The 25,670-nt window shown below is 48.2% G+C and overlaps 10 protein-coding genes across 10 annotated transcripts; 7 read left to right on the top strand and 3 right to left on the bottom strand.

Annotated features, from left to right (window-relative positions):
• Positions 1-74: 74 nt before the first annotated feature.
• FSUBG_1563 (uncharacterized protein) lies at positions 75-1,178 on the top strand (the record flags this gene model as incomplete). Its single annotated transcript, XM_036679243.1, has 1 exon — positions 75-1,178. One exon carries the CDS (start codon positions 75-77, stop codon positions 1,176-1,178), a length of 1,104 nt encoding a protein of 367 aa, XP_036542824.1.
• A 423-nt stretch (positions 1,179-1,601) lies between these two features.
• On the bottom strand, positions 1,602-3,358 carry FSUBG_1562 (major facilitator superfamily transporter; the record flags this gene model as incomplete). Its single annotated transcript, XM_036679242.1, has 4 exons — positions 1,602-1,965; positions 2,014-2,540; positions 2,594-2,997; positions 3,049-3,358. The coding sequence occupies 4 exons, from the start codon at positions 3,356-3,358 to the stop codon at positions 1,602-1,604; spliced, it is 1,605 nt and encodes a 534-aa protein (XP_036542823.1).
• Positions 3,359-4,564: 1,206 nt separating this feature from the next.
• FSUBG_1561 (uncharacterized protein) lies at positions 4,565-5,809 on the top strand (the record flags this gene model as incomplete). The annotated part of the gene is made up of 1 exon (XM_036679241.1): positions 4,565-5,809. One exon carries the CDS (start codon positions 4,565-4,567, stop codon positions 5,807-5,809), a length of 1,245 nt encoding a protein of 414 aa, XP_036542822.1.
• Positions 5,810-7,029: 1,220 nt separating this feature from the next.
• Positions 7,030-8,059, top strand: FSUBG_1560 (GPR1; the record flags this gene model as incomplete). The annotated part of the gene is made up of 5 exons (XM_036679240.1): positions 7,030-7,207; positions 7,255-7,345; positions 7,395-7,459; positions 7,513-7,773; positions 7,824-8,059. 5 exons carry the CDS (start codon positions 7,030-7,032, stop codon positions 8,057-8,059), a joined length of 831 nt encoding a protein of 276 aa, XP_036542821.1.
• A 733-nt stretch (positions 8,060-8,792) lies between these two features.
• On the bottom strand, positions 8,793-10,776 carry FSUBG_1559 (HNM1-choline permease; the record flags this gene model as incomplete). The annotated part of the gene is made up of 9 exons (XM_036679238.1): positions 8,793-8,897; positions 8,956-9,038; positions 9,089-9,134; positions 9,183-9,723; positions 9,778-10,039; positions 10,093-10,248; positions 10,298-10,367; positions 10,420-10,624; positions 10,682-10,776. The coding sequence occupies 9 exons, from the start codon at positions 10,774-10,776 to the stop codon at positions 8,793-8,795; spliced, it is 1,563 nt and encodes a 520-aa protein (XP_036542820.1).
• A 1,148-nt stretch (positions 10,777-11,924) lies between these two features.
• FSUBG_1558 (uncharacterized protein) lies at positions 11,925-12,678 on the top strand (the record flags this gene model as incomplete). Its single annotated transcript, XM_036679237.1, has 4 exons — positions 11,925-11,931; positions 11,982-12,017; positions 12,075-12,499; positions 12,556-12,678. 4 exons carry the CDS (start codon positions 11,925-11,927, stop codon positions 12,676-12,678), a joined length of 591 nt encoding a protein of 196 aa, XP_036542819.1.
• Positions 12,679-13,843: 1,165 nt separating this feature from the next.
• FSUBG_1557 (primary-amine oxidase) lies at positions 13,844-16,203 on the top strand (the record flags this gene model as incomplete). Its single annotated transcript, XM_036679236.1, has 6 exons — positions 13,844-14,149; positions 14,211-14,776; positions 14,830-15,187; positions 15,237-15,354; positions 15,403-15,777; positions 15,830-16,203. 6 exons carry the CDS (start codon positions 13,844-13,846, stop codon positions 16,201-16,203), a joined length of 2,097 nt encoding a protein of 698 aa, XP_036542818.1.
• A 107-nt stretch (positions 16,204-16,310) lies between these two features.
• FSUBG_1556 (C6 zinc finger domain protein) lies at positions 16,311-18,521 on the bottom strand (the record flags this gene model as incomplete). The annotated part of the gene is made up of 2 exons (XM_036679235.1): positions 16,311-18,395; positions 18,447-18,521. The coding sequence occupies 2 exons, from the start codon at positions 18,519-18,521 to the stop codon at positions 16,311-16,313; spliced, it is 2,160 nt and encodes a 719-aa protein (XP_036542817.1).
• A 595-nt stretch (positions 18,522-19,116) lies between these two features.
• FSUBG_1555 (uncharacterized protein) lies at positions 19,117-22,091 on the top strand (the record flags this gene model as incomplete). The annotated part of the gene is made up of 12 exons (XM_036679234.1): positions 19,117-19,141; positions 19,199-19,286; positions 19,337-19,408; positions 19,462-19,495; positions 19,549-19,762; positions 19,816-19,907; positions 19,964-20,076; positions 20,204-20,314; positions 20,477-20,519; positions 20,650-20,781; positions 20,849-21,408; positions 21,464-22,091. 12 exons carry the CDS (start codon positions 19,117-19,119, stop codon positions 22,089-22,091), a joined length of 2,112 nt encoding a protein of 703 aa, XP_036542816.1.
• A 557-nt stretch (positions 22,092-22,648) lies between these two features.
• On the top strand, positions 22,649-25,002 carry FSUBG_1554 (transcriptional regulatory; the record flags this gene model as incomplete). The annotated part of the gene is made up of 4 exons (XM_036679233.1): positions 22,649-23,141; positions 23,189-23,596; positions 23,645-23,732; positions 23,781-25,002. 4 exons carry the CDS (start codon positions 22,649-22,651, stop codon positions 25,000-25,002), a joined length of 2,211 nt encoding a protein of 736 aa, XP_036542815.1.
• Between the last annotated feature and the right edge of the window lie 668 nt (positions 25,003-25,670).

Genomic DNA, 25,670 nt, shown 5'->3' with positions numbered 1-25,670 from the left:
TCATTTTGTCCGGCTTATCACCAGCGACTTCTTCCAATCTCACGTTACGGGTACCCTCAAAATAGCCCTTCAAGATGCCTTTCACGGTTCTCTCAGACGCCAATGTCAATCACATCCTCGACACGCTATCTTCATCCGACGTGACTGATCTTGCAAGCGCTCTCGAGCAGGCCCTCATTCGATATTCATGTAACAATGAACAGCAATACCAGCCTCACCGTGCAGTCGTCAATCGAGATGGCCAAGTCAGCTTGTTCATGCCCGGAACCACTGACCAATTGATTGGTGTAAAGATCGTCGGTATCACCCCAACCGAAAAGCTCAAGCCTTCTGAAGCAGGTCTCAAGAGTGTCTTGACTCTGTGCGACGCTAGAGGTAAAGCCATCGGAACGCTCAATGCAGCTGCTCTCACCGCGTTCCGAACTGCGCTGGGTTCGATGCTGCCGTATCGATTTAGGCGTAACACAGAGAATATTGTCGTGTTTGGTGCGGGGAAGCAAGCTCTGTGGCATATTCGCTTAGCACTTCTGTTGAAAGAGAAGGACATCAAGTCTGTGACCATTGTCAACCGTTCTGCGGAGAGGACACAGCAGTTGATAGACTCGCTCAGGTCAAATGCTGAGTCACCATGGCCATCGCATATCAGTCTTCAGGCCTTTGACCCCAAGGATGACCGCAACGCCGCTTTGGAGGCTCTGGTCGTAGATGCAGACGTCTTGTTCTTTACAACACCAAGCACGGAACCTCTGTTCCCAGCATCATACCTCACTTCCGAGAAGGCTCTGAGCAAGACCCGGTATCTTGCGGCGATCGGTTCTTACCGTCTTGACATGCAAGAGATCGATCCCGAGCTTCTGAAGCAAGTCATCAACCCGTCAGGGCCCTTTTCCTCTGTGGGGTATCGGGGGGGATCCGTTGCAGTCGACAGCCGAGAGGGCTGTCTGCAAGAGGCCGGAGAACTCGTCAAAGCTGAGATCCCTACGGATAAAATGCTAGAGATTGGCCAATTGTTCCAAACCAGAAACACTGAAAACCCGAATGACTTGACCAAGTGGCTTAAAACCGGATTTGTTATTTACAAGAGTGTTGGTACTGGGGTTATGGATCTCTCAATCGGTCAAGAGCTTCTTCGTTTGGCTAAGGTGAAGAATGTTGGCTTGACTGCTGAGGACTTTTGAAGTCTTTAAACTAGATAGATGCCAGATAGATTGCTTGACTAAACATTCATACTCGCTTTCTCGGAACCACGTCCTGATGATTCGGGTTATACTCAAACAAAGATCGTTTGGAAAGCGACTCGTCCTCTTTACTGGCCACGTAATTCCCAGCCGACATAAAGTCTTAATGCAATCACCAATACTGCTGCTTCTCACGAGCAGTGCACTAATTGAAGCTGCAGAATTAGGAATTTGAGCTTCGTGAGGCATAATTGGTTGAAAATGAACAAAGTTGAGTTGACTCTATATACTCTATGACTGGTGAAATACTCTATTTCTAAGGCGATTCAATATCTCCTTCCGTATGCCGCTTATAGTCCATCAATGTCAAGAAACAGTATTAAGTAGAAATTAGTAAGAAATGGTCTGGCAACGCCTCAAGATCTAGCCCTTCTTTGCCATAGCCAACGCTTGTGCGGCCCTTGCCGAATATTTACATCGCTGTCGAATAGCAGGGCCGTACTTGAAAAAGACGAAAGGCATCGGTAGACAGGCGAGTGATAGAAAGGCCGGAACACAACTGGCCCACTGGGTTCCCAGGTTGTCGTACATCTGCTTGGTGAAGAGAGGAAAGGCGGCGCCGAAAAGAGACCGTAGCACAGCATTGGATGCTAAAACTGATGCAGCATAGATGGTGTAGGAATCGATGAGGTAGCTGAAGATGCTATGGAAGACGAGTGACATGCCGAGACCAAAGGGGGCGCCAGCGGCTACTGGGGACATCCAATGAACTGAACGATACGATGTCCTATTGCTTATTAGTAGAGGAATACAATACACCAGAGCCTCAACTTACCATGCGAACCAGAACATGCCAACAGGGACACAGATACCGCCGAGCATGCATCCAGGGAGACGATACTCGGGGGGCACAGGCTCGTTGCCGAACCTTTTTGTGACCTTCATGTACCATATGTTGATGAGGCCAATCGTGGGAATGGCACTGATCATTCCGACAGCAACTCCAAGGAAGGCCAGTCCTCCCTTACCAGCAGACCAACCCCTCTCAAGCTGGAAGACAACAGGGTATGCGCCAAAGAGCATATAAAGAGTTCCGAAGAGAATAGCGACGTAGATTGAGAGAAGAAGGACGATGGGTTCGAAGCATAGAAGTTGCCAAGGACGAATGAGGGCCTTTTTGAGGACGACGGATGGTGGATCGGCTTTACCCTGGTGTTCGTAGATGGAGATGTAAACCTTGCCAGTTTTCTTGGACAAGAAGTCGGCGCGGTTCTGGAGAATGTAGGGTGCGTAGGTTTCAGGGCAACAGCACATATCAAGTACCCAGAAGAATCCGGCAACAATGGCCATCAATCCCATCACCTGGAGAACATGGTTAGTGCATGATGTTAAACACTAGGACATGCTTAGCTTACCCATCTCCAACCTTGACCGTCACTCAAGTAGCCACCGATGAAGGGGCCCAAGCTAGGTCCCAGTGCAGGTGCCAAAGAGAAGAATGCCATAGCAATGGCACGCTCGTCGGCGTTAAAGATATCAGAGATAACGCCTCCTGCATTGGTCAGAGGCGATGAGCCAAAGGTGCCGCAAAAGAAGCGAAGGACCAGAAGAGTTGCAACACCATTGTCGGCTGTACATGCTGCACTGAAGACAACATACAAACCATAGCTAATAATGAAGATAATTTGTCGACCGTAGATTTCACAGAGTGGTGCCCAGAGGAGAGGTCCGACTGCGAAACCCAGGACGTAGAATGAGACACCGGCCGTGACGAGTGTATGGCTTGCTTTGAAGTGGATCATGAGCGGCACAATAGTACCTGTCGTATGACATGTCAGCTACATCGATTGGCGAGGGCTATAATACTGACCTGTATAGGCACTTGAACTAAACGCGACAGCAAAACATGTTGCGGCTGAAACCATGGTGATGGTCCATTTCAACCACTTGGACCAATTGAGCGGGTTCCCTGTATCATCAGGGATCCAGCTAACAACGAACGGATCTTCAAAGGAGCCTGACCCAGGATAGTTATGGTTCTCGACAGCTTGATCAACTCTCGTTCTGTCAAAAAGAAGTTTCACCAGTGGTCTATGTCGCTGTTTGGACTCTGGTGTCTTTTGTCGTAGTGTTTCATCGTCGCTCACACAAGAGCTTGGCAAATCTGGTCTAGAAGACATGATGATGTTGTAAATCTGCAATGATTGCTCATACTATTCCTCAAAAGGACTTCCAAGACGGGAGGAAGAGCCCTTTATAATAATATGGGGAGATCGGGCTTCCATTTCGTCGGGAACGCCGGCGAGCGGGCCTCGAAGCCGGGGTGAGCAACAGGTGATTCCTGCTGTGACGACGGAGTCACAGGACGGATTTGGGCGTGGTGAGATACAGATTTGGGCAGAAGGGGGTCCAGCACCTTTCGATCTTGCGGGTATCAAGGAACGTAATTAGATCTTGATGATGAAGTCTGCATAATCTCTCCGGCAGGTCGGAAATCGCAGTCTGGCAGCGCCGACATTCTCGATAATTCTTGTCTGGATCCACCGAAACGTGGTTTTGACAGTTGCTAGACAAGGGTTGTGTTAATTAGAGATAAGAAGCTTGGGCTGTTGGAATCATGCTTAAAATGTCCGACGGAGTTTGTAGGGGAAATGGATACGAGAAAAGCCGACTGTGGATCGCATCAGTCCACTATTTGCCGTGCGTTCCCTACCAAAACTCCGGCCGAGGCTTGATCGTGCATGGAATTGGGGTTTCTCATGTGCTGGCAAGGCTGATCACATGTTGCTAGGCTGAAGAGTGATTGGCGATTATAAATATCGAGACGTGGTACTTCATGTGATTTTAATGAATTATTCTATTCCATGTCTTTGTTACAAATGCCAAGACTGGCTTCTTGAGGCCATAAATACGTGGCTAAAATTGACGTCATGAATCATCTTTCAATCTCATCAATTGGCATCGAGATCATTATGCTACAATTATCGTATCATGTATCGTGAGTTTAAAGTTTGTCGGCGTCTTGGTGTTTTCCGTCTTCAAGGTCTCGGCCGAAAGACGGACATTGGTCTTGATCATGTGACGAGGCCAGGCAGTCATTTCATCAGTGGCGACGATCTAGTCTGCGCAGCATTTGACGTCTCTATGATGCTTCAGTGTGACAAACAATTTTACGGGTCCCTTTGTGTATCGCCACAAAAGTAATTCCAAGCCCAAAACACCTTTGTAGGTAATTGTGCGCTGATCTGGGGCGCTGCTCATCAAGGTCCCCAACCAAAAGGTGTCCACTGAAGACGCCCGAATTGATAATCTCGAACTCAGTCACCAGCGTCGCAAAACTCCGAGTTTCATCTCACAAACAGATTCACGACTCACGGAAGATTACTATGGGACGCACAGAGCCATCTGTCGGCCGACCACCAGCGGCTTTTCGCAAAGATGCACGCTCCAAAAAGGCCAAAGCCACCATCAACAAGGTCATTCCCGGCCTCCTCACGGCATATCCCGGTGCTCAGAAAGGAATCAATTCAGCAGAGCTCATCCCTTTCATGAACACAACAGTCTTGCCTGAACCATATGGAAAGCTTTTGAAGAAACAAGACGACAAGGGTGATGCAGCACCCAAGGGCAAATCTACAGAACGTGCTGAAGATCCTCACGAGGATTTGGCAAAGCTCAAACCACCAAGAATCTCAATCAGGGAAGTCGATACGCTGATTGCAGCAAGAGACCTTCTCAACATTGAGACACCGGCGGGCGTTAAAACAGATTTTGTTAATACGAGAGCTCATGTGGCAATTTTGAACATGGGTTCGCCTCTGAACCCTGGAGGTGGATTTCTAAACGGTGCGAACAGTCAAGAGGAATCATTATGTATGCGCACTACGCTATATCCTTCTCTCAAGGATGAGTGGTACCGACTCCCCGAGCTTTCCTCGATTTGGACTCCAACAGTGTTGGTCTTCAGAGATGAAGACGGGAATGTTATAGACAAGAAGGATCGGTTCTACGTCGATTGCATCACGGCAGCAATGATCCGTGGCCCGGAATTCGAGCTTGATGAGGAGGGGGTGGCATCGTACGCCAACAAGAAGGACCGCGATACGGCGCAAGCCAAGATGAGGGCCGTTATGCGAATCGCTATGGTCAAAAGGTGCAAACGACTTGTCCTTGGAGCTTGGGGCTGCGGTGCGCACGGAAATCCGGTTGGCGAAATAGCAAGAGCTTGGAAATCTGTTCTCACTCCAAGATACGATAAGTCAAAGCTGAAGGAGAGATGGGAATACGTGGATGAGATTGTGTTTGCGATCAAGGATCACAACATGGCGCAGGCTTTTGCGGAAGCTTGGGGTGACGGTATTGAACTGCAGGACGAAAAGGAGAACGGTATGAAGGAGGAGGAAGAGAAAGATGCTGAGGTGGTTGATCTGGCTGATGCCAAAACGCAAGAGTTGAAGGATAAGATCAGGGAGCTGGAGCAAAGGATTCAGAGGGTGAATAATCCCAAGGTGTTGGATGGCTTGAAAGCTGTTCTTGACGGGCTGGAAAAGCAGCTCCCTGAAGAGGATGAAGCATTGACTCAGGACACTGAGTGGGAACACGTCAAAGCTGAAGGCACCGGATCTAGCTGATCTGTCGATCTGGACGTTGACGTGGTATCGTTCATCGTCAAAGCGCGCACGTCAGTTCAAGCATATCTGGCAAATAAACACCCGTACTTTTATCAGATTGGTAGATTGGATAACTGTTACCCACGGTAGTGACAACATCTAACTAGCATGAAAGGTAGATATCGGTAATTTGATATCCGCAACCTCCGCGCGATCCCTCACCGTCTTCTACACCGACCTAACCCGTTTTATCTAATCACCACACCAACTCTCAAATGTTAATGTACCATGATCTCCATGTCGATGCTTTCTTTTTGGATCTTTCATCTCGCTAGTTCAACGCTGGTTCACTCGTGACTCGTTCGTGTTGAGTTGCAGTGCGGGGGTGATCCCGCAGCTCGGACCCGTCTCCGCTCCGCATTTAGCTCATGACTGCGCCTATTGGTCGTCGCACTATTCTAAACACTTTGTCAAATAGGCTATACTTGTTTTTGCTGAGCCAGTGGCATATAATACTGGGTATATCCCTTGATCGACGCGTCTGTAGTTTATATAGTCTGCCGCTCGACCGGATGACTTGGACTTTGATGTCCAAGCATCATCTTGCCAAGGAGGATCATTGAGTTTCCTGGTTGATTCAATGAAGCATTCCTTGACTTAGAACTAGTAACGTCTCCCTTGTGATGCAGTGAGGCCTAAGGCACATAGAAGTATCTCAACCCCATGTTTATCATAGATATGACTGCAAGCCAACGTGTCAAGTAAATCACCGTATCGAGTAGTCGGGGTTGATCATCGTTCCGGATTACAGTTATCCATGGACAAGAGATAACGGAGGTTCGCGTTTATTCGGCATTGCGGACGATCTTAGATTGGCTTGGACCTAGCGGTCTCTTGTGCATGGATCTGACTGCAAGCCAATGTAACATCTCCGCATGTCTTGTCCAGACAGAGCCCACTTCCCCAGACTATCAACCTACGCTAAAGGGGTAGGAAATAAAGAGGACAGACGCTAGGAGAAGATCAATAGTTCTTGGTGTAAGCCATTCCCCTGTTTTTCCTCGCCCTGAGGGCCGGGCATATGGAAACTCTATTCCTTCTTCGTAGCTATGCTGTAGCCTATAAAGCATTGAAGCTCCCCCTCACTATTTGTCGTCATCAAGCTTGAGCTCCCTTGTCTCCCATAGCCCTTCCCTACCAATCTCAGACACGAACGCGTCTTCTCATATACCAACCTCAACATGTCTCCCCGCAACAGCGTCAATGGCAAGCCTCGAAGCGATGGCGAAGAGATGGATCATGTGCATACAGCCCAGAGCATCCCCATCTCGCCAGAGTTGTTCGAGCAGCTTTATCTTCAACCACAGAATAGAGTCAAGGGAGATCTTCGAAAGACCTTTGGCAACCCTACTCCAGTTGGTATGTAGCACTGTCTCCAATAGTCCCTACGATACTTACCAGTACAGCTTTGGCGGGATTCTTGCTGTGCACCACGCCACTATCCATTGGCTTGCTTGGATGGCAGGGATCTGGAGGCTTTGTTGCCGCTGCGAACGTGTAGGTATCTTCACCCCTTTTACCGTATGCATTGGCTAATGGATCATAGCGGTGCCTACCTTGGCCTGGGCGGCCTGCTTCTAGTTTTGGGAGGCGTTGGCGAATGGATTCTCGGTACCAAGTAACTCTTCGTCGTTTCAATTCCTTAGCTAACATCTGTCTTCTAGGAAACACCTTTCCCTCGACCATTTTCTTCACTTTCGGAGGCTTCTTCATCACCCTCGTTACAACTATTGACCCTGACTCTGGCGCATACAGCACATATTCGACTGATGGTACCGCTGCAAATGGTCTCGCTCAACCACAATTTTACTCGACTTTCGCATTCTTTCTAGTTGCCATGGCTATATTATGTACATTCTACACTATAGCGGCTGTTAGAACCAACATCGCTCTGTTTTCCATCCTCCTCCTTCTTATTCCTTGCTGTAAGCTCGACCACCTCTCTTTCATACAACACTCATTAACCTTGTGACAGTCTCTTGCCTTGCCGCTGCCTTCTTCGCCGTTTCACAAGGGAAGGCTGATCTCGCGCTCAAGTGCCAGCATGCCGGAGCGGGCATATTGTTTGCTATAACATTGATCGGATGGTATTTGTTCGGGTCCCTTATCCTCATGTCGGTCGACTTCCCCATCATGCTACCTCTCGGCGATCTCTCGACCATCATCCGCGGCAAAAGCGATGCAGCAAAGGATGTAAGCAAAACAGTTTAAGAGTGACCACATTGCCTAAGGGTCATTGTCCTGTCGATGGGAGGATCTCCCTGTTATATTGAAAAAGGAGATGCTGATAATCAAGGTCTTGGGAAGCAATATGTCTTGTAAAAGGTTCTCTTTGCGTAGTATGTTGCTTTTTCAGCTTTCATATCTACGCTTTGGGGCTCGACTATAATGTACCATGATTTAATTACTGTCAGTATGACGAAGTACAAAGGGCTTCCCGCCATAATTGACTTGCTTTTAATCCTTAACTGCTCTTGCTATCTTGTGATACAACGCAATTTAGTGTGTACTATTCAAGAAACATACAATCGTTAAATCAATTGAAGAAAATGGGCACTTGGGGATCTGTCTCACAAAGGTCTTGGCACGAGTCCGGCCCCAAGCTTTATCTTATCAGAGATAAGCAATCAAGATGTCCTGTTTAGGAAAAGCTCAAAATGACTCGCATCCAGCTCATCAGAGTCTCATTCGCTGAAATACGCTGAACTCCGACCCTGAAATCGGCTGATGACTACCCTGTACCTTCTCCGTTTCGACTCCCAATCTATAAATAAGAGGCTTGGGAAGTGATCGAAAATCTCTTGCAGGCATTAAGTCTAGACTTGTGTATTTTACGTTTGTCAGCAAGCGTAACTCTTAAGCTTGCTAAATAATGATCAGTTGCTCTTGCGAAAGACGTTGTTAGTATTAATATACAGCGATGAGAGGAAACCTATCACATAATCTACGCAGATACAGAATGATCTTGAACATCTTCTTTCTCGCCACGTCTGCCATGGCCAGGCGTATGAGCCACCTCTTCTCTTTGCGCCATAATTGTTTCGAGGTTCTGATCCACCAGTTAGCATCATATATCGGCCAACATACGAGAGAGAGACAAGACTTACAGGCCCCTCAAAAGTCTTCCCGCGAGCAATCCAATAAATCGCAATGGCAAGACAGCAGATCGCTATGACGACAGAAACATAATCTGTGATGATGTGAGCTGACGAAGAATTACAAGAGACAGAAAATACGTACTCATGGTGTTTCCAGTGACATGTAACGACGGGGGGAAGCAGAAAAGCTGTGCTCATGTTAGTGGCTCGTTTCCCTTTGCTGGAATCCAACATACCACTGAAGTTACCGAAACATACAAACAAGCTGTCCAGTTGGCCAGATATCCCCAGAACTTTCCAAGCTTCCACGGCGTATGAGGGTGCTGATGCGGAGCGAGGATACCTCGGCCTCGAATGACCAAAACGAAAATCGGGAAAGCATATGATATGTTTAGGAGAATCGTGCAAGACGCGATAAACGCGTTGAAGGCCACTGTAGGTCCTAGGTAAAGGGCACCAAATAGCACATTAAAGATGTAGGTGAAGATGATCGTACGAACTGGAACTTCCAACTTCGGGTTGATGTGGTTGAAATATCGAGAGAAAAAGAAGCCTTTATCTCGAGCCATGGAGTATATCAATCGACTCGTGGTGGTGATAGATCCGTTTGTGCCGTGGATGAAACATAACCCCAGCATGCAACTGATGATGGTAGATGCTGCTCTGCTGTTCGTGGCTTGGTCGAAAAGAGCGATCAGAGGCTGGCCGGTAGGAGAGCTGACCAACTTGTCAACATCAGTCAGACAGAAGAGGATGACTAGGATGAAGATCAAGCCACTGCTGGGGTCAGTATTCTTTCCAAATTGCGTTGGACAGGATTTTGATACTCACGTAGAACCGCCAACGCCGATAGCATACACAATTGCAAGGGGAGCATCCAGATGGGGGTTAGGCATTTCTTCAGTCATATGCAGAACCGCGTCAAATCCAATCAATGATAAAGCGGATTGAAGTAGACCTAGAAGCCATGCCATTCCATCTGACCATCCCGTCTCGTTGTTGAATGTTGTGAAAACGAACTCAGCGCTGGTCTTTTCTGACATGGACAATAGAATGATGCTGATGATGACAACGCTTAGAATTGACCAGTAGACTTGGTAACAATGTTAGAAAGCTATATCTCGGGTTCCGTTAGGGTAAACGTACGAGCGAAGTTGCTCCAAGGCCCAAGGATCGAATTCCCCCAGATGTTCACGATAGTCGAAAATGTGATGATGGCAAGGAAGACAAGGTATGTTGTCCAAGAATCGACTGGCGTGGATCTTCCCGACGCGACGACAATAGCGGCAGCTATAAACATGGCTGATTCCATTTAGCGAAAGGGCGTCCTTGGTTGGTAAGGAAGATTTACCAGAAAAGATCGCTTCTGTTGTTACAAGCGTGAGCCAGCCAGCAATATTGATCCATCCCGCACAAAGGCTCTGAATATCATTAGCTTCTCCACATGTTATCATGCCGGAGACTTGGACATACCAGAAACCTCTTCCATCGCTCACTGCTGAGAGCGTATACGAAATGATACTGTCCGCCTGCTGTTGGCCAGATAGCTGCAAGCTCGCCGAGACTAAACGCTAGAGCAAAGTTGCAAGCAACACAAAAGATGAAGCCGTACAGGAGCGCGACTGGGCCTCCGGACGGCATTACGATTCCAATTGTGCCGCCTAACGCGATCCAAGTGCTGTAGAAGTCAGGTACTGAGTTTTTTCGTTAACAAGGGAAATGCCGATCTACTCACTTGAGAATAGCAAACGTCATTGCGACCATAGTCAACCTGCTCAGACGCGGCCGCAGGTGCCCTTCTGTAACCTGATGAGGAGTCTGATCGGCCATGGTGAAAATAGCTGGCGATATCTGCCAAAACTTGATCTATGCGAGTCCTTATTGCTCTCAACAGTAAACACGTTCAACACGATGGTATATATCTTAAATAAACCCCATCACCAAGTGTTGATAGACTGCAACCGAGCTGATAAGAATGCCAAGGAGTTCCCCCAGGGTCAAGAGTGCCGAGATAAGCCTTTCCAGGGATGCTCGTTATCGTGCGGGGAAATGAAGCGAGATCGCGGTCTCTGGTGTAACCCACGCGTTGCACTAGTCACAATTAGGATGGCACAGTCTGGACTTACTTTGCTGGGAGTAGCGGCATTGCGAACCCCTTTATGGTTTGGCCACTTATCTACGTTCGCCGCATGGAGACAGACGTCATTTAGATAGGATATCGAGATATCTTGAAGCGCGTGACGGTTTAGTCAACGGAGTTGCGGCTGCGTCGTGCCCAGCAAAAGCCTCCACCAGCTTCTGAGCTTCAGGTCGCAGAGCGAGGTCGGCGAAAAGTACATTGCATCCGCCATTCAAAAGCTGTTGAGCAAATGCGAGGTTGATGCCACTGCCAGCGCCAGTAACAATGGCTGTTTTGCCACGGATAGAATGAGACATGCTCTGCGTATTCCTTTGCTTTCGGTGCGATTAGTATGGAGTGGCAACGAGAACAGCAACTCGAATGATTAGCCCCTCGTTACATATTTGAATCATGTCCTTCACTCCTCCTTCTATAATGTGCCCCTCCTCGTGCATATGCCAAGAATCCCTGACAAACCATGGTGTATTGGAGATATGTGCGGGGTGATAGCATCCAATTCATGCGGGGTCAGATTTACGCTGCTAGTAATGCTATCTGGACTAGATTCGATTCAAAGCCTTCTATGGATCCGACAGACAACTTTGAACACTTGATCACGAAGGGGGAACCTTGGTGTTGGTCCCACAGTGTTCCAGACTCACCATACCGAAAGTAGTATGTGTTGCCTGAACACCTCTGAGGCTCTGCCCATTCCCTCTACGAGCACGCAATCATGTACTCCTAGTATTAAAGACCTGGATAGGAGGCTCAAGTCAGATAGTGAGCCTTGTCACGCTAACTATTGTTCGAGCCAGCACCATGGAACGAAAGACAGATACCAGGACTTACAAGCTGAATCATGCGATGTGAGTTCACTCTGAGCCGCTCACTGAACCTGTGCATACTCATCCTCAAGCTAATAGGATTCGTGTGAGGGATCCCAGAAGAACGAGTAAGTAAAACCACCATTACCGAATTCGTGTGGATATACTGAACAGCTCTCGTACAGTCCAGTTTTACGAGCTTCTTGGCCTTGGTGTTGTTCAAAAGCTTTCATTTCCTGAGGATAAGTTCGATCTGTACTTCCTTGGTGTCGACAGCCCAGGTTCGCCATCGCATGGAAAGTTCACCTTCGATCGTCAAGGCTTGATCGAGCTCACTCACAACTATGGCACTGAGAGTGACGAGAATTATCGAGTGAGCAATGGCAATGAAAAACCTTATCTCGGCTTTTCCCATATCTCAATTTCAGTGGAGGATGTGCAGTCTACTTACCAGACGCTGGCCAAAGCTGGTTACACGTTCCAGCAGGATGTCTCCTCCGGGAACGAGCAGGTGATTGCTCTGGATCCAGACGGCTACTGGGTCCACATCACCGAGCAAAATTCTCCGAGTAAGAATGTTCTTTCAGATGCTACTGATCAGTCTAGGGTTGTATGTCTGGACCTGCCTTTCCTATGATGGATCATTGCGAACTGACACTGATGCAGAATCAATACGCCCTGCGAGTCACCGACGCCACTCAATCCGTTCGCTACTACACAGAGAATCTTGGAATGAAGCTGATCAAAACCCTCGACAGCGAGAACGGAAGCTCAAAGACATATCTTTAAGGGTATCCCTCAACCGGTCCCTTCACCGGAACCGAAGACTTGTCACGCCGCGAAGGATTGCTCGCTCTCATCTGGCAAGGTGGAGAGAACGAGATAACACAAGTACATAATGGAAACGATCAACCTCAAGGATTTGGCCATATTTGTAAGTTAATTCATCTTGTCTCTATGGTAGAACAAACTGACTTTCAAAGGTGTGACTGTCGATAATATTGATGCAGCATGTGCGCGATTGGACGGACTGAACGTTGTATGGAAGAAGAAGCTCACAGATGGAAAGATGAAGAATGTCGCATTTCTTCTTGACCCTGATAATTACTGGATCGAGTTGGTGCAGAACGAAGGCTTTACTGGCAAAGCAAATTTCTAGACTAGGGTGTCGGGTTCCTACAGCCAGCCTCCATATCAGAATTCATTTCTTTGACACAACCTGAAGCATTGTATGGTGCACTTTACTGTTATCACATCAGGCCTTGCTTCTATATGTGATAAGACAATGATAGTGTCGAGTTGACTTACCAAGGTGCTGCTTCGGCCTACCTGCTTGTCGTTGAATCCTGGCTAGCCTGGTCACATACTAACCGTGATTGGCAACTCTAGCCTAGGTTTTGCGCTAAGATTTGGCACTGCAACCATTGACCCTTCCCATCTGCCGAGGCAGCACTTACCGAGTTAGGCAAGTCCAAGGAAGCGAGCAGTTGGGTGAACTTGATAGGAATCGAACAGCTTGGGTAGGCCTATCTTCACTCTTCCACTAGCACACTGGGCTGATTAGCATGGCTATGTAATACAGTTGAGCGTTGAGAGATGGAAGTTCTAGCCATGTCCCAGCGTAGCTCCTTACCTGATACTGAACGGAATGGGACCGAGGTGGAGATATCTGAGGGGAGCTTACTTGGTGACGGCTTGCCCATCGTGGTAGAACGTGTCGAGGACCCGATTCCGTACAATAATTCACCAAAAGAAGGCCAGGTTCGGGGTCTACAGATCCGAAATATCGGCCCATACTGATTATAGGCAAAGATTGGAGCTTTTCAAGTTGCGATTACGTTTATCCGCCATATTCATACTGTTGTTGAATAAGTATTTGATGCAACCAAAGGCCCTCAATTGAATCATCTTGTATCAAGTTCGAACACAGCATTTTGAATCAATACACGTCACAATGTCAAGTTCAATCCCCCATCCCTTCGATCCTCTCAGCGGAGAGGAAATTCGCCTCGCTACCTCTATTGTGCGCAAAGACCATGGCGATGCAGTCCACTTCCACGTCATAACCCTACAGGAACCGCGCAAGGCTGAGATGGTCGCTTGGCTTGCTAATCCCTCCAGCGGCTCCAGACCTCGACGTGTTGCAGAAGTCGTTATCATTGATCCCAGAGATGGCAAAGGCCATGTCTACGATGGTCTGGTTGATTTGAAGAGTCAAAGAATCACAAAGTGGGAGCGTGCAGAAGGACAACAGCCCATTGTGAGATCTCCCCTCTCCAAGAATCACTTGGAAAGTTGGCTAATTGACGACTGCCTTACAGCTCATCGTCGAAGAAATGCTCGAAGTCGAAGAAGCCTGTCGCAAAGACCCCCAGGTCATCGAGCAATGCCGAATCAGCGGAATCGCCGCAGACGAGATGCACAAAGTCTACACCGACCCATGGACAATTAGCCACGACCCTCGGTACGGCAGCAGCACACGCCTGTTCCAAGGCCTGATGTACTTCCGCCCAGATGTCGACAACTGCCAATACCAATATCCTCTTGACTTCCATCCGATCTATGATCCAAGGAAGAAGGAGGTTATCGCTATCGATATTCCTCGCGTTCGACGACCTCTTCAGAGAAACAAGGCGGTGGATTATCATCATCTGTATATCCAGAAGGAGGGCGGGTATAGAAAGGACTTGAAGCCGATTTACATCTCCCAGCCAGAGGGTGTTTCGTTCAATGTCAACGGGAGGGAGCTAGAGTGGCAGAACTGGAAGTTCCATATCGGCTTCAATTATCGTGAGGGCATTGTTTTCAACAACATTACCTTCAACGATAAGGGAAACGTCAGGCCAATCTTCTATCGCATGTCTCTTTCTGAGATGGTTGTTCCCTAGTACGTCATCAGCCGCCCTTCTTGACAAGTCTCACACTGACACCAATACTTAGTGGTCACCCCGAGCCTCCTCATCATCGCAAACATGCCTTCGATCTAGGCGAGTATGGTGCCGGATATCTGACAAACAGTCTCTCACTTGGCTGTGACTGCAAGGGTATGCTGCCTCTCACTCCTCAGCTGGTTCGCCACGCTAACGTTAAAGGTGCCATTCATTATCTCGATGCCGAGCTCCCAACCCAGACCGGTCAGATCCGCAAGATTGAGAATGCCATATGCATCCATGAGGAAGACGATGGCATTCTCTTCAAGCACACAGACTTCCGAGATAACTCGACCATTGTAACGCGTGCTCGGAAGCTTATCGTTCAGCATGTCTTTACTGCTGCTAACTATGAGTACGCCATTCAGGTATGCTGCATCGTCCAGGTAATGAGAGACAACTACTAACAGAATACAGTGGGTGTTCCATCAAGACGGTACCATCCAACCCGACATCAAGCTCACCGGTATCCTCAACACCTATGTCATGAACCCCGGTGAGGATCTGCAAGGCTATGGAACGCAAGTCAAGAAGGGTAAGTTTTGCAATGACAGCTACAATCCTCTGACTAACCACTACTCAGGTGTCAACGCTCATAACCATCAGCATCTCTTCCTTCTCCGCATCAACCCCAGCATCGACGGACATGAGAACACGGTTCACATGGTTGATGCCGTACCGTCTGATGCCCCAGTTGGCAGCCCAGAAAACCTCTACGGCAACGCCTTCTATGCTAAGCGTACCCGGCTCGAGACCACTGGCCAAGCTACCACAGACTACAATGGTGCTACGTCTCGCTCCTGGGACATTGTCAATGAGAACAAGCTCAATTCTGAGAGCGGCAGGCCTGTCTCATACAAGCTTGTTAGCCGAGACGTGCCGAACTTGATGCCCAAGGAAGGTTCTCTTGTATGGAAGAGAGCCTTCTTTGCTCGTCACGCTGTCCATGTGACGAAGTGTAGGCTATCCTCCACCCGTACATATTTATACCTCGTGCTGACCATTTTAAGATGCGGATGATGAGCTCTGGGCCGCTGGCAACCACGTCGCCCAAAGCTCCGGTGAACCTTCCAGAGGCCTCGGTGCTTGGATTGGTGACGGTACCAAGAGCGTCGCCAATACTGATATTGTCCTCTGGCACACATTTGGTATTACGCATTTCCCCGCCCCAGAGGATTTTCCAGTGATGCCAGCTGAGCCGATTACACTCCTGCTCAGACCCCGCCACTTCTTTACCTGCAACCCTGTCATGGACGTGCCTCCTTCTTACTCAGTCACTCCCAGCGAAGTGGCCGCTAAGAAGGCAGGATTTGATACGACAGATAAGGTTAGCAAGCTGGCGGCTATGAGTGACTCTTCGTGCTGCAAGCCACCTAAGCTGTAAGGTGTTGGGAACATGTATTTAAGGAAGGATGTTTTACGCTATGCAGGATTACTTAGTTTCGAATATAATCTACAATCATATCATTAAAGAACACGTAATGGACTACACTATCCCCAGTTTGACTTCAAATTCCGACTATCCATCACATCTATCCAATGAATCGCATACTTCGCGCACTGTTCCGTGTCATAGGCTTGCCAGATAGCTTTGGTCAGATCTTGCGCCACTACCACTGGCTTTGGTGGTAGAACTGTCTTCAATGTCTCCAGACGCTCGTGAAGAAATTGTCTCGCAGCCATGATTTCCGCATTTGCATCTGGATCTGGCTCTGGTTCTGACTCCTCTGGCAGTTCATCGTGAAGGCCGGCGAAGTCAAGGTAATTTATCATGTCGCAGTCCTCTAGACTGGAATCTTGGCTGAAGGGAACATCTCTAGGAGTAGTGGCCTTGACTTCGATGTGTTTTCGCCTAAGTCCAGTGCTAGCTGAGACACAGAGTAGTGGTTGGGTCATTTTGCAACCCGAGTCCGTAGGTAATAGTTTGAGTATGGCCACCAAGTTCAGTGCGATTGGGGTGATCCAGTTATCCCATAAAGCTTGAGCATCTTTCGCCTGTGACTCATTCAGTTCGTGTCGTCGTACGATGAGTTCTGGAAAAGTCTGGTACAATTGTAACAGGGTTGATTGACGGTAGGCTTCGGCAACGTTGAAGAGGTGCTGATTGGGCGTCTTCTTATCATTCGTCTCTCCAATAGTCTCACGACATTCCACATCAAGATCGCAAGTCTGCTTCTCTACCACAGCAGCTTCTTCAATGAGCTGCATGGCGGCGCTGATGTTAGCTGACGCAAACATATCTTGTGGTTTCCGGATCTTGCGTCGAAACTTGTGACAAAGCTTCATCGCCCTCATAAACAACTTATAACTGTCGCTTGATACCCCCGTCCACGGATGCGGAACATGTTCGACTGGGTCTGCCGTCACAGGGGCAGTGGTAGGAACCGCTTCCTCGACGTCGCCCATTTCTTCCATCTTCTGTAAGCTTTTACAGCTCGATGTCACCATCGACAATAGCATTTCGCAGTATAGCCAACTCTTGTTAAAGAAGGATAGCAATTGTCGTTGTTCGTCGGATAATGCATGCTTATTTTTGTTGACAGCATGGAGGATGGCTTTTGCCTCGCAGAGAAACGGCAGCCCCAACTGAGTGGCATTGAGCCAGCAGATACTGGTGCCGATTCCCATCAGAGAGAACAAGAGACTTGTAGGTACTGTATTGAATAGTTGGTGCGACTTGACGGTATGCAAGTCAGCTCTCATAATTTCAGCTGCAGCCTTCATGTTCGTTATAGAGGTCTGTCGCATCATTGGCACTTTAGCGGATAAGTGGGCGGCCGACATAGCCTGGAGACTGAGGTAAACGAGCTCGCAGTTGGACCATAAAGCGGCTGCAATTGTGCGGTTGAGGTTGACATCGGAATCGTAATTGGACCAGAGAGAACAGACATGGCGAAACCAGTATTCGATGAGCACAGATGGCGTATAGGTGATTGCATTTGGTGCCATTTCGAAAGTCAGTCTGCCAGGGTCAACTGTCGGTAAGGGCATATTGAAGTCAAAGGTCACGTTGCCAACTGAAATAGAGAGGGTTTCCGGAGCTGAAACTAGGTTGTTGTCGCTGTGTACAGACCCTAGGAAGTCGTCTCCCCATTGCAAGGGCGATACCGAGGACGTCATGTTTGATAGAGAGTATGTGTCGTGATTTTCGCTGTCGGTGCCGCTAAAAGTATGGCTTGCTTCCTCGTGTTCATGTTCCAGTTGATGTGAGAAGAAGTCGCCGTCTGTAGACATTGGAAATAAAGGTGACACAATGCCGTTGAGATGAAAGACTGACGCGTTTGCAGCTGTGCCAAAATCATCGGGGACAATTCCTGCTGCCGACCTTATGGAATCTCTGTCAGTGACAAGCGTATTCTCTGATCTATATGAGACCTGGGAATTTGTATCTGACTGAGCTTCCGTGGACCGTGCCGAAAGTGAACCCTCTGTTTGCGACTGACGATGTCGCGATTGAGACGGTCGAGTGCGCTTCTCATGCTTGGTAGACCACCGAACATCCAGCCGGTAACCACCGCATTTCTGACCACGCGCAGCGCATGACTTGCAAGTCGGTTTTGCCTCGTCGCATTTTGCCTATAAAGGATGAGTACGCATTGAAAGTACGGGGGTAGTTCCGATGCCTACATGTTTTGACCTGCATGTTACGCAACCGCCCCTGGAGCGAGCGACGCGGCCCTGACTGGGCTGATGAGGAGGCATTTTCTAGTGGAAGAGTAATGATAAAATTAAATACTTGCTCGATTCTTTATCTCGATGAGTTGTAGCAATGATGAATATGATAATAGATAGTGTCACAGCGTGGCTGTTGTTGGGTTCTGTCCGCTCAAGTTCAAGATATGGATCGGTAGAAGTTGAGATTCAGCGGTGTTACCCCGCAAAATGGGAGACTCGACCCTGTGACTGATTAGGGACTTGACAGTGCCTGTTATACGCCAGATACCGGATGAAGATAAGTGTTACAGGGGTCGTCCTCTGAGGGTTAGCGGTTGGCTACGCTGACTCTTAGAGTTCAGTAGCGGCTGATAAGCCTAGAACACCAATCACGTTTGGCTCAATCACTCACATCCTAGCATGGCACTGACGGGGGCGGAAGTGCGTCGTCTCGCCCTAAACCCCTCTGTAAAAATTCCCTCTTTTGTTCTAATTGCCTCGGCTGAATGGATGCAATTTCGTCACAAGCTCAACAAGAGGGGTACGGATGATAGACTATAAATGACTTACGCCACTGGCCTATCGGTTGTAGATAGCATCATCGCCTTGCATCTCTTATCTTATCAGCCCAAACATCTTTACAATGTACATTCAGCCCATCCCCATGTGTATGTGATCGTCCAATCATTCATTGCCTGCTGCTTCACGTCGCTGATTACTAGCAGGGTGGGGAAGCAATGACAACTGGGCTTATCTAGTTGTCGATGATGAGAGCCGCGACGCTCTGATTATAGACCCTGCGAACCCTGAAGAGTAAGCGCTTGATCTGGAATTACTTGAAACCCTACTGACGAGGCCTTCAGGGTCGTTCCCGTTCTCATGGCAGCTATTCAGTCAAACAAACTCAATCTTGTCGCGGTAGTAAACACTCACCAGTCAGTCGTCCAGCCAATGTTGCTTAACAGTGCTTCTCTCTAACATCGTCTAGCCATTGGGATCACGCTGGTGGTAACGAAGAGATTGTATGTATCGCATCCTCTCCCTTTCGACTGTTCAGACTAACGAGAAGACTTAGCTAGCTGCACTAAACAACCCAAAACTTGACATTATTGGAGGCAAGGACTGCGGAGGAGTCACGAAAACTCCAAGTCATGGTGAGACTTTCAAGCTTGGGAACATCACGATAACTAGTATATATACGCCGTGTCATACGCAGGATAGTATCTGCTTCTTCTTCCAAGATGGAGATCAAAAGGCAGTCTTTACAGGCGACACCTTGTTCACTGGCGGTTAGTCACCCAGAGCCTGGCAGAAATACAAATTTCTCACAGAGGTATGACAGGATGCGGGAGATTCTTTGAAGGGACTGCAGAAGAGATGCATGTGGCGCTGAACAAGCATCTTGCATCGCTTCCAGACGATACGGTCGTCTTTGTAAGTTACCCGATCCAGTGTCAACCTAGCGTAGGAGTTACACTAACTATATATAGCCCGGTCATGAGTATACTCGAAGCAATGCCAAGTTTGGAATATCTGTATCACAAAGCGAACCAGTGCAGCAGCTTCTGGGCTTCTCTGAGGCAAACCCTGTCACGGTGGGCAAGTACACGATCGGACATGAAAAGGTTGCGCGAACATCCTATGGAGTTAATTGAGATCAGATGACTGATTTTTGTTGTGTAGCAACATAATGTATTCATGAGACTGGATGTAAGCTCTCTCATTAAAAGGGCTGATATTTCAGCGCTGACCAAACAGGATCCCGACATCCAGAGGGCGACAGGAGAGACAGACCCGGCCAGTGTTATGGAGAAGCTTAGAGAGATGAAGAATGAGTACAAGTGAGTAACTATGATCTGACGTTCGGGGCAAGGGAATTTTTGTTTACATCTGACAGAGAACCTGAGCCGAAGCTATGATGCATGAAATCCCATCGGATACGTATACTATCAGGGGCATTGCATCAAACGATGATCTTTTGATCTACACTACATCTTCAATAGTCCCTCTCAATTCTGGCCATTTCATCTACATATTCTCTATCTCGTCATAATTTCGTCAAGACTCTCAATCTACCCTGTGAACCTCAGAAACAAATCTTGGATTACGTAACTCCCATTGGCAGGATAATGCACGTGCACCGTCAGCTCTCTGATCAACATATGAAACGCTGCAGGCAACAATCATCACCATCTACCTTTTTCCTCTTCCACCATCACATTTCACTGAGGAGCAACAATGGATGATTCTTCAGAGATGGGACGGGTCCCAGATCCAGACCCAGACCAGCCAGAGATTCTGGAAGCAGGTTCGTCGCTGTGCAATTCTTGTCCTCCGCCTGACGCGATCAGGCTGAAGCAGAAACACTGAGACAGATAGAAGAAGCCGAGCAGTATCCCTCACCGTACCAGTGGTCGGATTATTACCCCATAGATATTCCATCGACGCCAACCTCTCCCACATTTTCACCGATGTCGCCGTCGTATTGGTGGCCTGATAGAGTGGACGATTCTCTGCCTCATTGGAGAGACCATGTGGACGAGATGGCGTTGTTGCCTAATTCGCGACCACATGCCCTCATACCGCTAGGGTTCCAAGATGAAGATTATAGCGAAATGGTTGAGAGGCCTGTTCCGCTTTTCCAAAAGTCTCCATGGTTCAACCTTCCCCCCAATATTCGACGGGACATTCTGCGGCTGGCCTTTGGTGATCGCCGTCTTCACATGAGCTTATCCTTTAGAGAAAAGCATACATCTGATGACGAGAAGGTTGAGTCCTGGCAGTGGTTCGGCGGCATTTGCCATCGGGGGGAGACGCTTAGGCTTCGAGACGTAGCCGGGGGGCAGCAAAGGTTTTGGGAAGATGATTGCAAGCATGGTGATATCGAGCCCCGAAATACAAGTATGATGAGCTGGCTGCTCTCGTGTCGGCAGAAGTAAGCAATCAGCAGCAGGGCACAGCTCGAAGAGAATACTGACTGAGCTTTGCAGCTATGCTGAGATGATTGACCTTCTATACTCGAGTAACACGATTGCCATGCCTGGCGAAGCAATGATATCGCATATCGGGCAGTTGGTCCTCCCTCAGAGGCTTGCTGCAGTCACTTCTCTGGAGATCAGGTGGCCTCTTCAGAGAGAAAATGAAGCTTGTGCCGGACACCATGATGAGCACACAAACGCTATACGCAGGCTGCTCCATCCATACCAGCTGGATGTTAATCAGCTGAGCGTTGTGCTGGATATTCTGTCATGCACAAGCTTCCCCAACCTTCGGAGACTATGCATATCATTTGAGAAAGAGTACAATGAGCGTCATATCTCCAACCCTGAGGTGCACGATGTAGTTGTCAACAAGCTGCTGCAGTTTGTCAAGAGCAAACCCAAGTTTAAAGAATGTGTATTTGCGCTACCAGAGAAGGTTTTTCGTACAATAGTCAAAGATGTTGAACCTGTGGACCTTGATCCGAGGAACCCTCCAGGACCTTGCAACCAGGTCTGGTGCGCTTCCGATGGGAAGCTGCATAGCATGCATCCTCCGTTCGTCAACAGCTATCCCGCTCTTCCGCCTTATTTAAAGAACAGAGAGGATTCTGGATTCTGGTTATTCAGAATAGACTGAATGGATATGGCTTGGCTCTATGGGAAGACGTCTGGACCAGGTTAGCCAGGATGTTCTTAATTTGTGTGACACAAATATCGCGGGATTCGGATCAATGGCCAATATAATACTTCGGAGAGGATTCCAGGACACGAGAATGGACTGAACGAGAATGAAAATTTTAGTCTACGATATCATTTTGTGGATTGACTTGTGTGACGGGCAGTCCTGTTTTGCTCACAGCTCAAGGCCTACTCCGTCCGTGTTGCCCCCTCTTTTCTCGTTGCTTCTCTCACTCAGCCCCGGCATCGCAAAAAGCAGGGGTCTTGCCTTGAATTTTCGTTGACGAACAGCCAAACAACTGAGACATAGCAAGCCTCACCTTGAGGAAAAACATTATTGCACCAGTTTTCGTTATTCCGTCTCCGAAGCCTCCTCTTCAATCCTTACACAGTGCAAATCCCTACTATATCGGGACTAGCCGTCGATCGTAGATCACTAACCACATAAATCTAGATAAACCCAAGGTCTGATGCCCCGCCCTTTGTTCTGCACGTCCAACTCACCCCTACATCACCATGCCCGATGATTCTCGGAAGTCCTCTCTAGAGGCTCTCGCCCAACCAGAAGCCCTCCTACGCTCGGCCTGTACAGAGTGTCATCGGCGGAAGCAGAAGTGCAACCGTCAATGGCCCTGTAACAACTGTCAGAAGCGAAAAGTCGCCGACCAATGCCGTTTCAGGGATGATACTAAGGCCGGCCCCGGGGACGATGCTTGGTCCGCTTCTGTTGAGGTGAAGAGAAAGAGGGATCAGGCGGGACAGGACGACGAGAGCGATTCGGATGTTGGCGATGTTCTGGAAGCGATTGGATACAGTCGTCTTCATATGTTGACAAAGCTCGATCAGGACGTAGGTCTTCGACTCTTCTCTTCCCCTCTTCTTCATCGTACGTTTTCTCACATGACACAGTCAGGAAGTACAAAACCTTCTGAGCAGTACAGACTTGACCCAAAGAACAGCGCCCAATTGAAGCGTGCTTTGGATGTGCTACCTCCAAGACCCGTCGTTGGTAAGGCCGCCAATACTGTCGCGTGCTCATTATCTTACAGTTAGCAGATTGCTTAGTCCAGAGCTTTCTTGACGTGGTCAACTTTTACTACTACATCGTCTACCCACCCTACTTCAGCAAAGAGTATGCCCGCTGGTGGGATGACTACACCAAAGGTCGAGCTTGTGGCGTCCAGTGGACGTGCTTGCTACTCATGGTCTGCGCTTGTTCCGTGCAGCATGTTGATGGCCAGCTCCGAGCCAAGATCGAAAGTGATGTTGGTGAATCTGTCAAGGAACTGACGCAGAAGTATCACGATGCTGCTCGAGAGCTTCACAGCGCCATCCCTGTAGGCCATGGGCATGTTTACACAGTCCAGTACCTCTTGCATTCGTGCTACTGGTTCAAGGCTGAGGCGCGATTTGCAGAGTGCTGGCAAGTTTTGGGTGCTGTGGTACGAGAAGCCCAGATGATCGGTACGTCGAGGTCAGTGACTGAGTAGCGTAGTGCTAACTACTGCCTAGATCTTCATAAGAAGCCCGAAGGCCAATTGCCAGGATTTGAGCTGGAGATGAAGAGACGACTATGGTGTATCGTTGACTCCTGGGACTGGTAGGTATTGTCTGCAAATTGTACTCCGAGAATACTAATTGATTACAGGCTTGTTTCATCACTCTTGGCTCGTCCAATGCTCATCGACCGTGCGGAATGTGACGTCGGTCTTCCGAGTCTTACCCTCGAAGACTACCCAGCTTCTCCCATGTTGCATCTCAAGCTTCAGTCAGAACTTGTTAGCCTCATATTCAAGCGCTTTGGTCCACCGAAGATTCTTACTGAGCCTGAAGAGATCCGAGACTATCAGGCCATATTAGAAGGCTTCATGAAGACCTTCCCGCCTGAGTATGCTCTGGATCACCCCAATACCCCTGCTAACGAGGATCTGCCGTGGATTGCCCTGCACCGTCACTACATGCATACTTGCACCCTCTCCATTGCTCTTGGGCCTTTCAGAGGCTACATGGCCAAGTCGATGAAGAGGTCAACGGCGCCTCCTATCGATCTCGAGTTCCGAGAGACAGGCATTGACTACGCCCTTCGCCTCATGGATGCTGTGCACCGTTTCTTCGAGTACGTCTGGACCAGAGACACGACCTTCCACTTCGTGCCATTCTGTATCTTCGACACAGCGGCTCTTCTGTGCTCAGTCATCATTCACGCTGAGGATGGAATCGTGCCACGTCGCGAAGAAGTCATCGGCTCGATCGCCAGAGCCTTCGCGACTCTGAAGAAGCTGCGCACTGCTACTAACACAGCCAAAGCTCCCTACGACGTGTTACGACGGCTGATTAAGAAACTGCCGTCGACCGCCGGGATGCAGGCTGGCGATGCTCACAAGAAGCGTCGATTCGATCAACCACCAGGGGCCAATGGTGCTATTCCTGTTCCTGCAGCCGCCAGACTGCCAAGCTCTCAGGTAGCCCAAATCGCACCAGCGCCGGTACAGGTATTGTCTCAGCCTGTGCAGCATGCTCTGCCCGCTGCCCAATATCAACCATACAGCAATCCACCTCCAGTGGTTCCAGCAGTGCAGGCTGGTCAGCAGCCTTCAATGCCGTTTCCTCAGAATATTCAGGACCATCAGTTTCAGAACTACACCTACGCTCAGCAGATGGATGCCACTGCATCAAATGGGCAGGCCTGGCCTGACCATACCACCAGTAGCATGCAGAGCTTCACTGCTGGGCAACCACAGTTCGAAATGGGATGGCAGACAATTTCTGAGGCTGAGCTGGGTGATCTCGCCATGCTGTGGAATTGGCAGAGTCTGAACTTGGGATTCACCACCAACCCTATCTACCAGAATCGGGAACAAGCCCAATGATAGTCTTTGTTGCGATTTGCCATTGGGGCAACCTTGGTCATTCCTTAGAAGGATATCTTCGTCATGGTATAAGGGTCTGGGTAAGGTCTTATGGGCCTTATGGCAATTTGGTATAACGAAACTTTGCTTCAACTTGTGAATACCATCAAAAGTTCTTATCCCAGTATTCTCTTTGCAAAAGTAGATTTCCCGACTTTACTTTTGCCTTTGCGCACCGCTTGGACCTCACAGTATCATTCCAGACGTTCCAAGTACGGTAATTGTTAGGTAAGGTCTGTCTTGGGTATTCAAGCCCCTAGAAGCACTATTATATTAAACCTAAAGTATATTTTCTAACCTTATAACTAACTTATAAACTTAACTCTACTATTACCTTTTAATTGCCCTAAACCTTCTTTCTAACCTTTATTTTTAATTATATTAATATATATATTATTATAAAACTTTCTTTAGTTAGGTTAAGCTTTTCTTATATATTAGTATTTTTTAATAATTTTAATAGCTATATACTATACTTAAAAGTCCTTTTTAGCTAAATTATTATTTATACCTTAAATATAAATATAATCTAAGCTAGATTTTACTATAATAGCTATATAGCCTTTTCCCTTTTATTTTTCTTTTTTACTTTTATTTTCTTCAAGGTAAATAATATACTTTTTTTTTAT

The sequence above is a fragment of the Fusarium subglutinans genome (assembly GCF_013396075.1).
Source record: "Fusarium subglutinans strain NRRL 66333 chromosome Unknown NRRL66333_c0000009, whole genome shotgun sequence".
Taxonomy (NCBI): Eukaryota; Fungi; Ascomycota; class Sordariomycetes; order Hypocreales; family Nectriaceae; genus Fusarium; species Fusarium subglutinans.
Note: the sequence above shows the minus strand (reverse complement) of the source record. Positions and strands in the feature narration are given on the sequence as shown.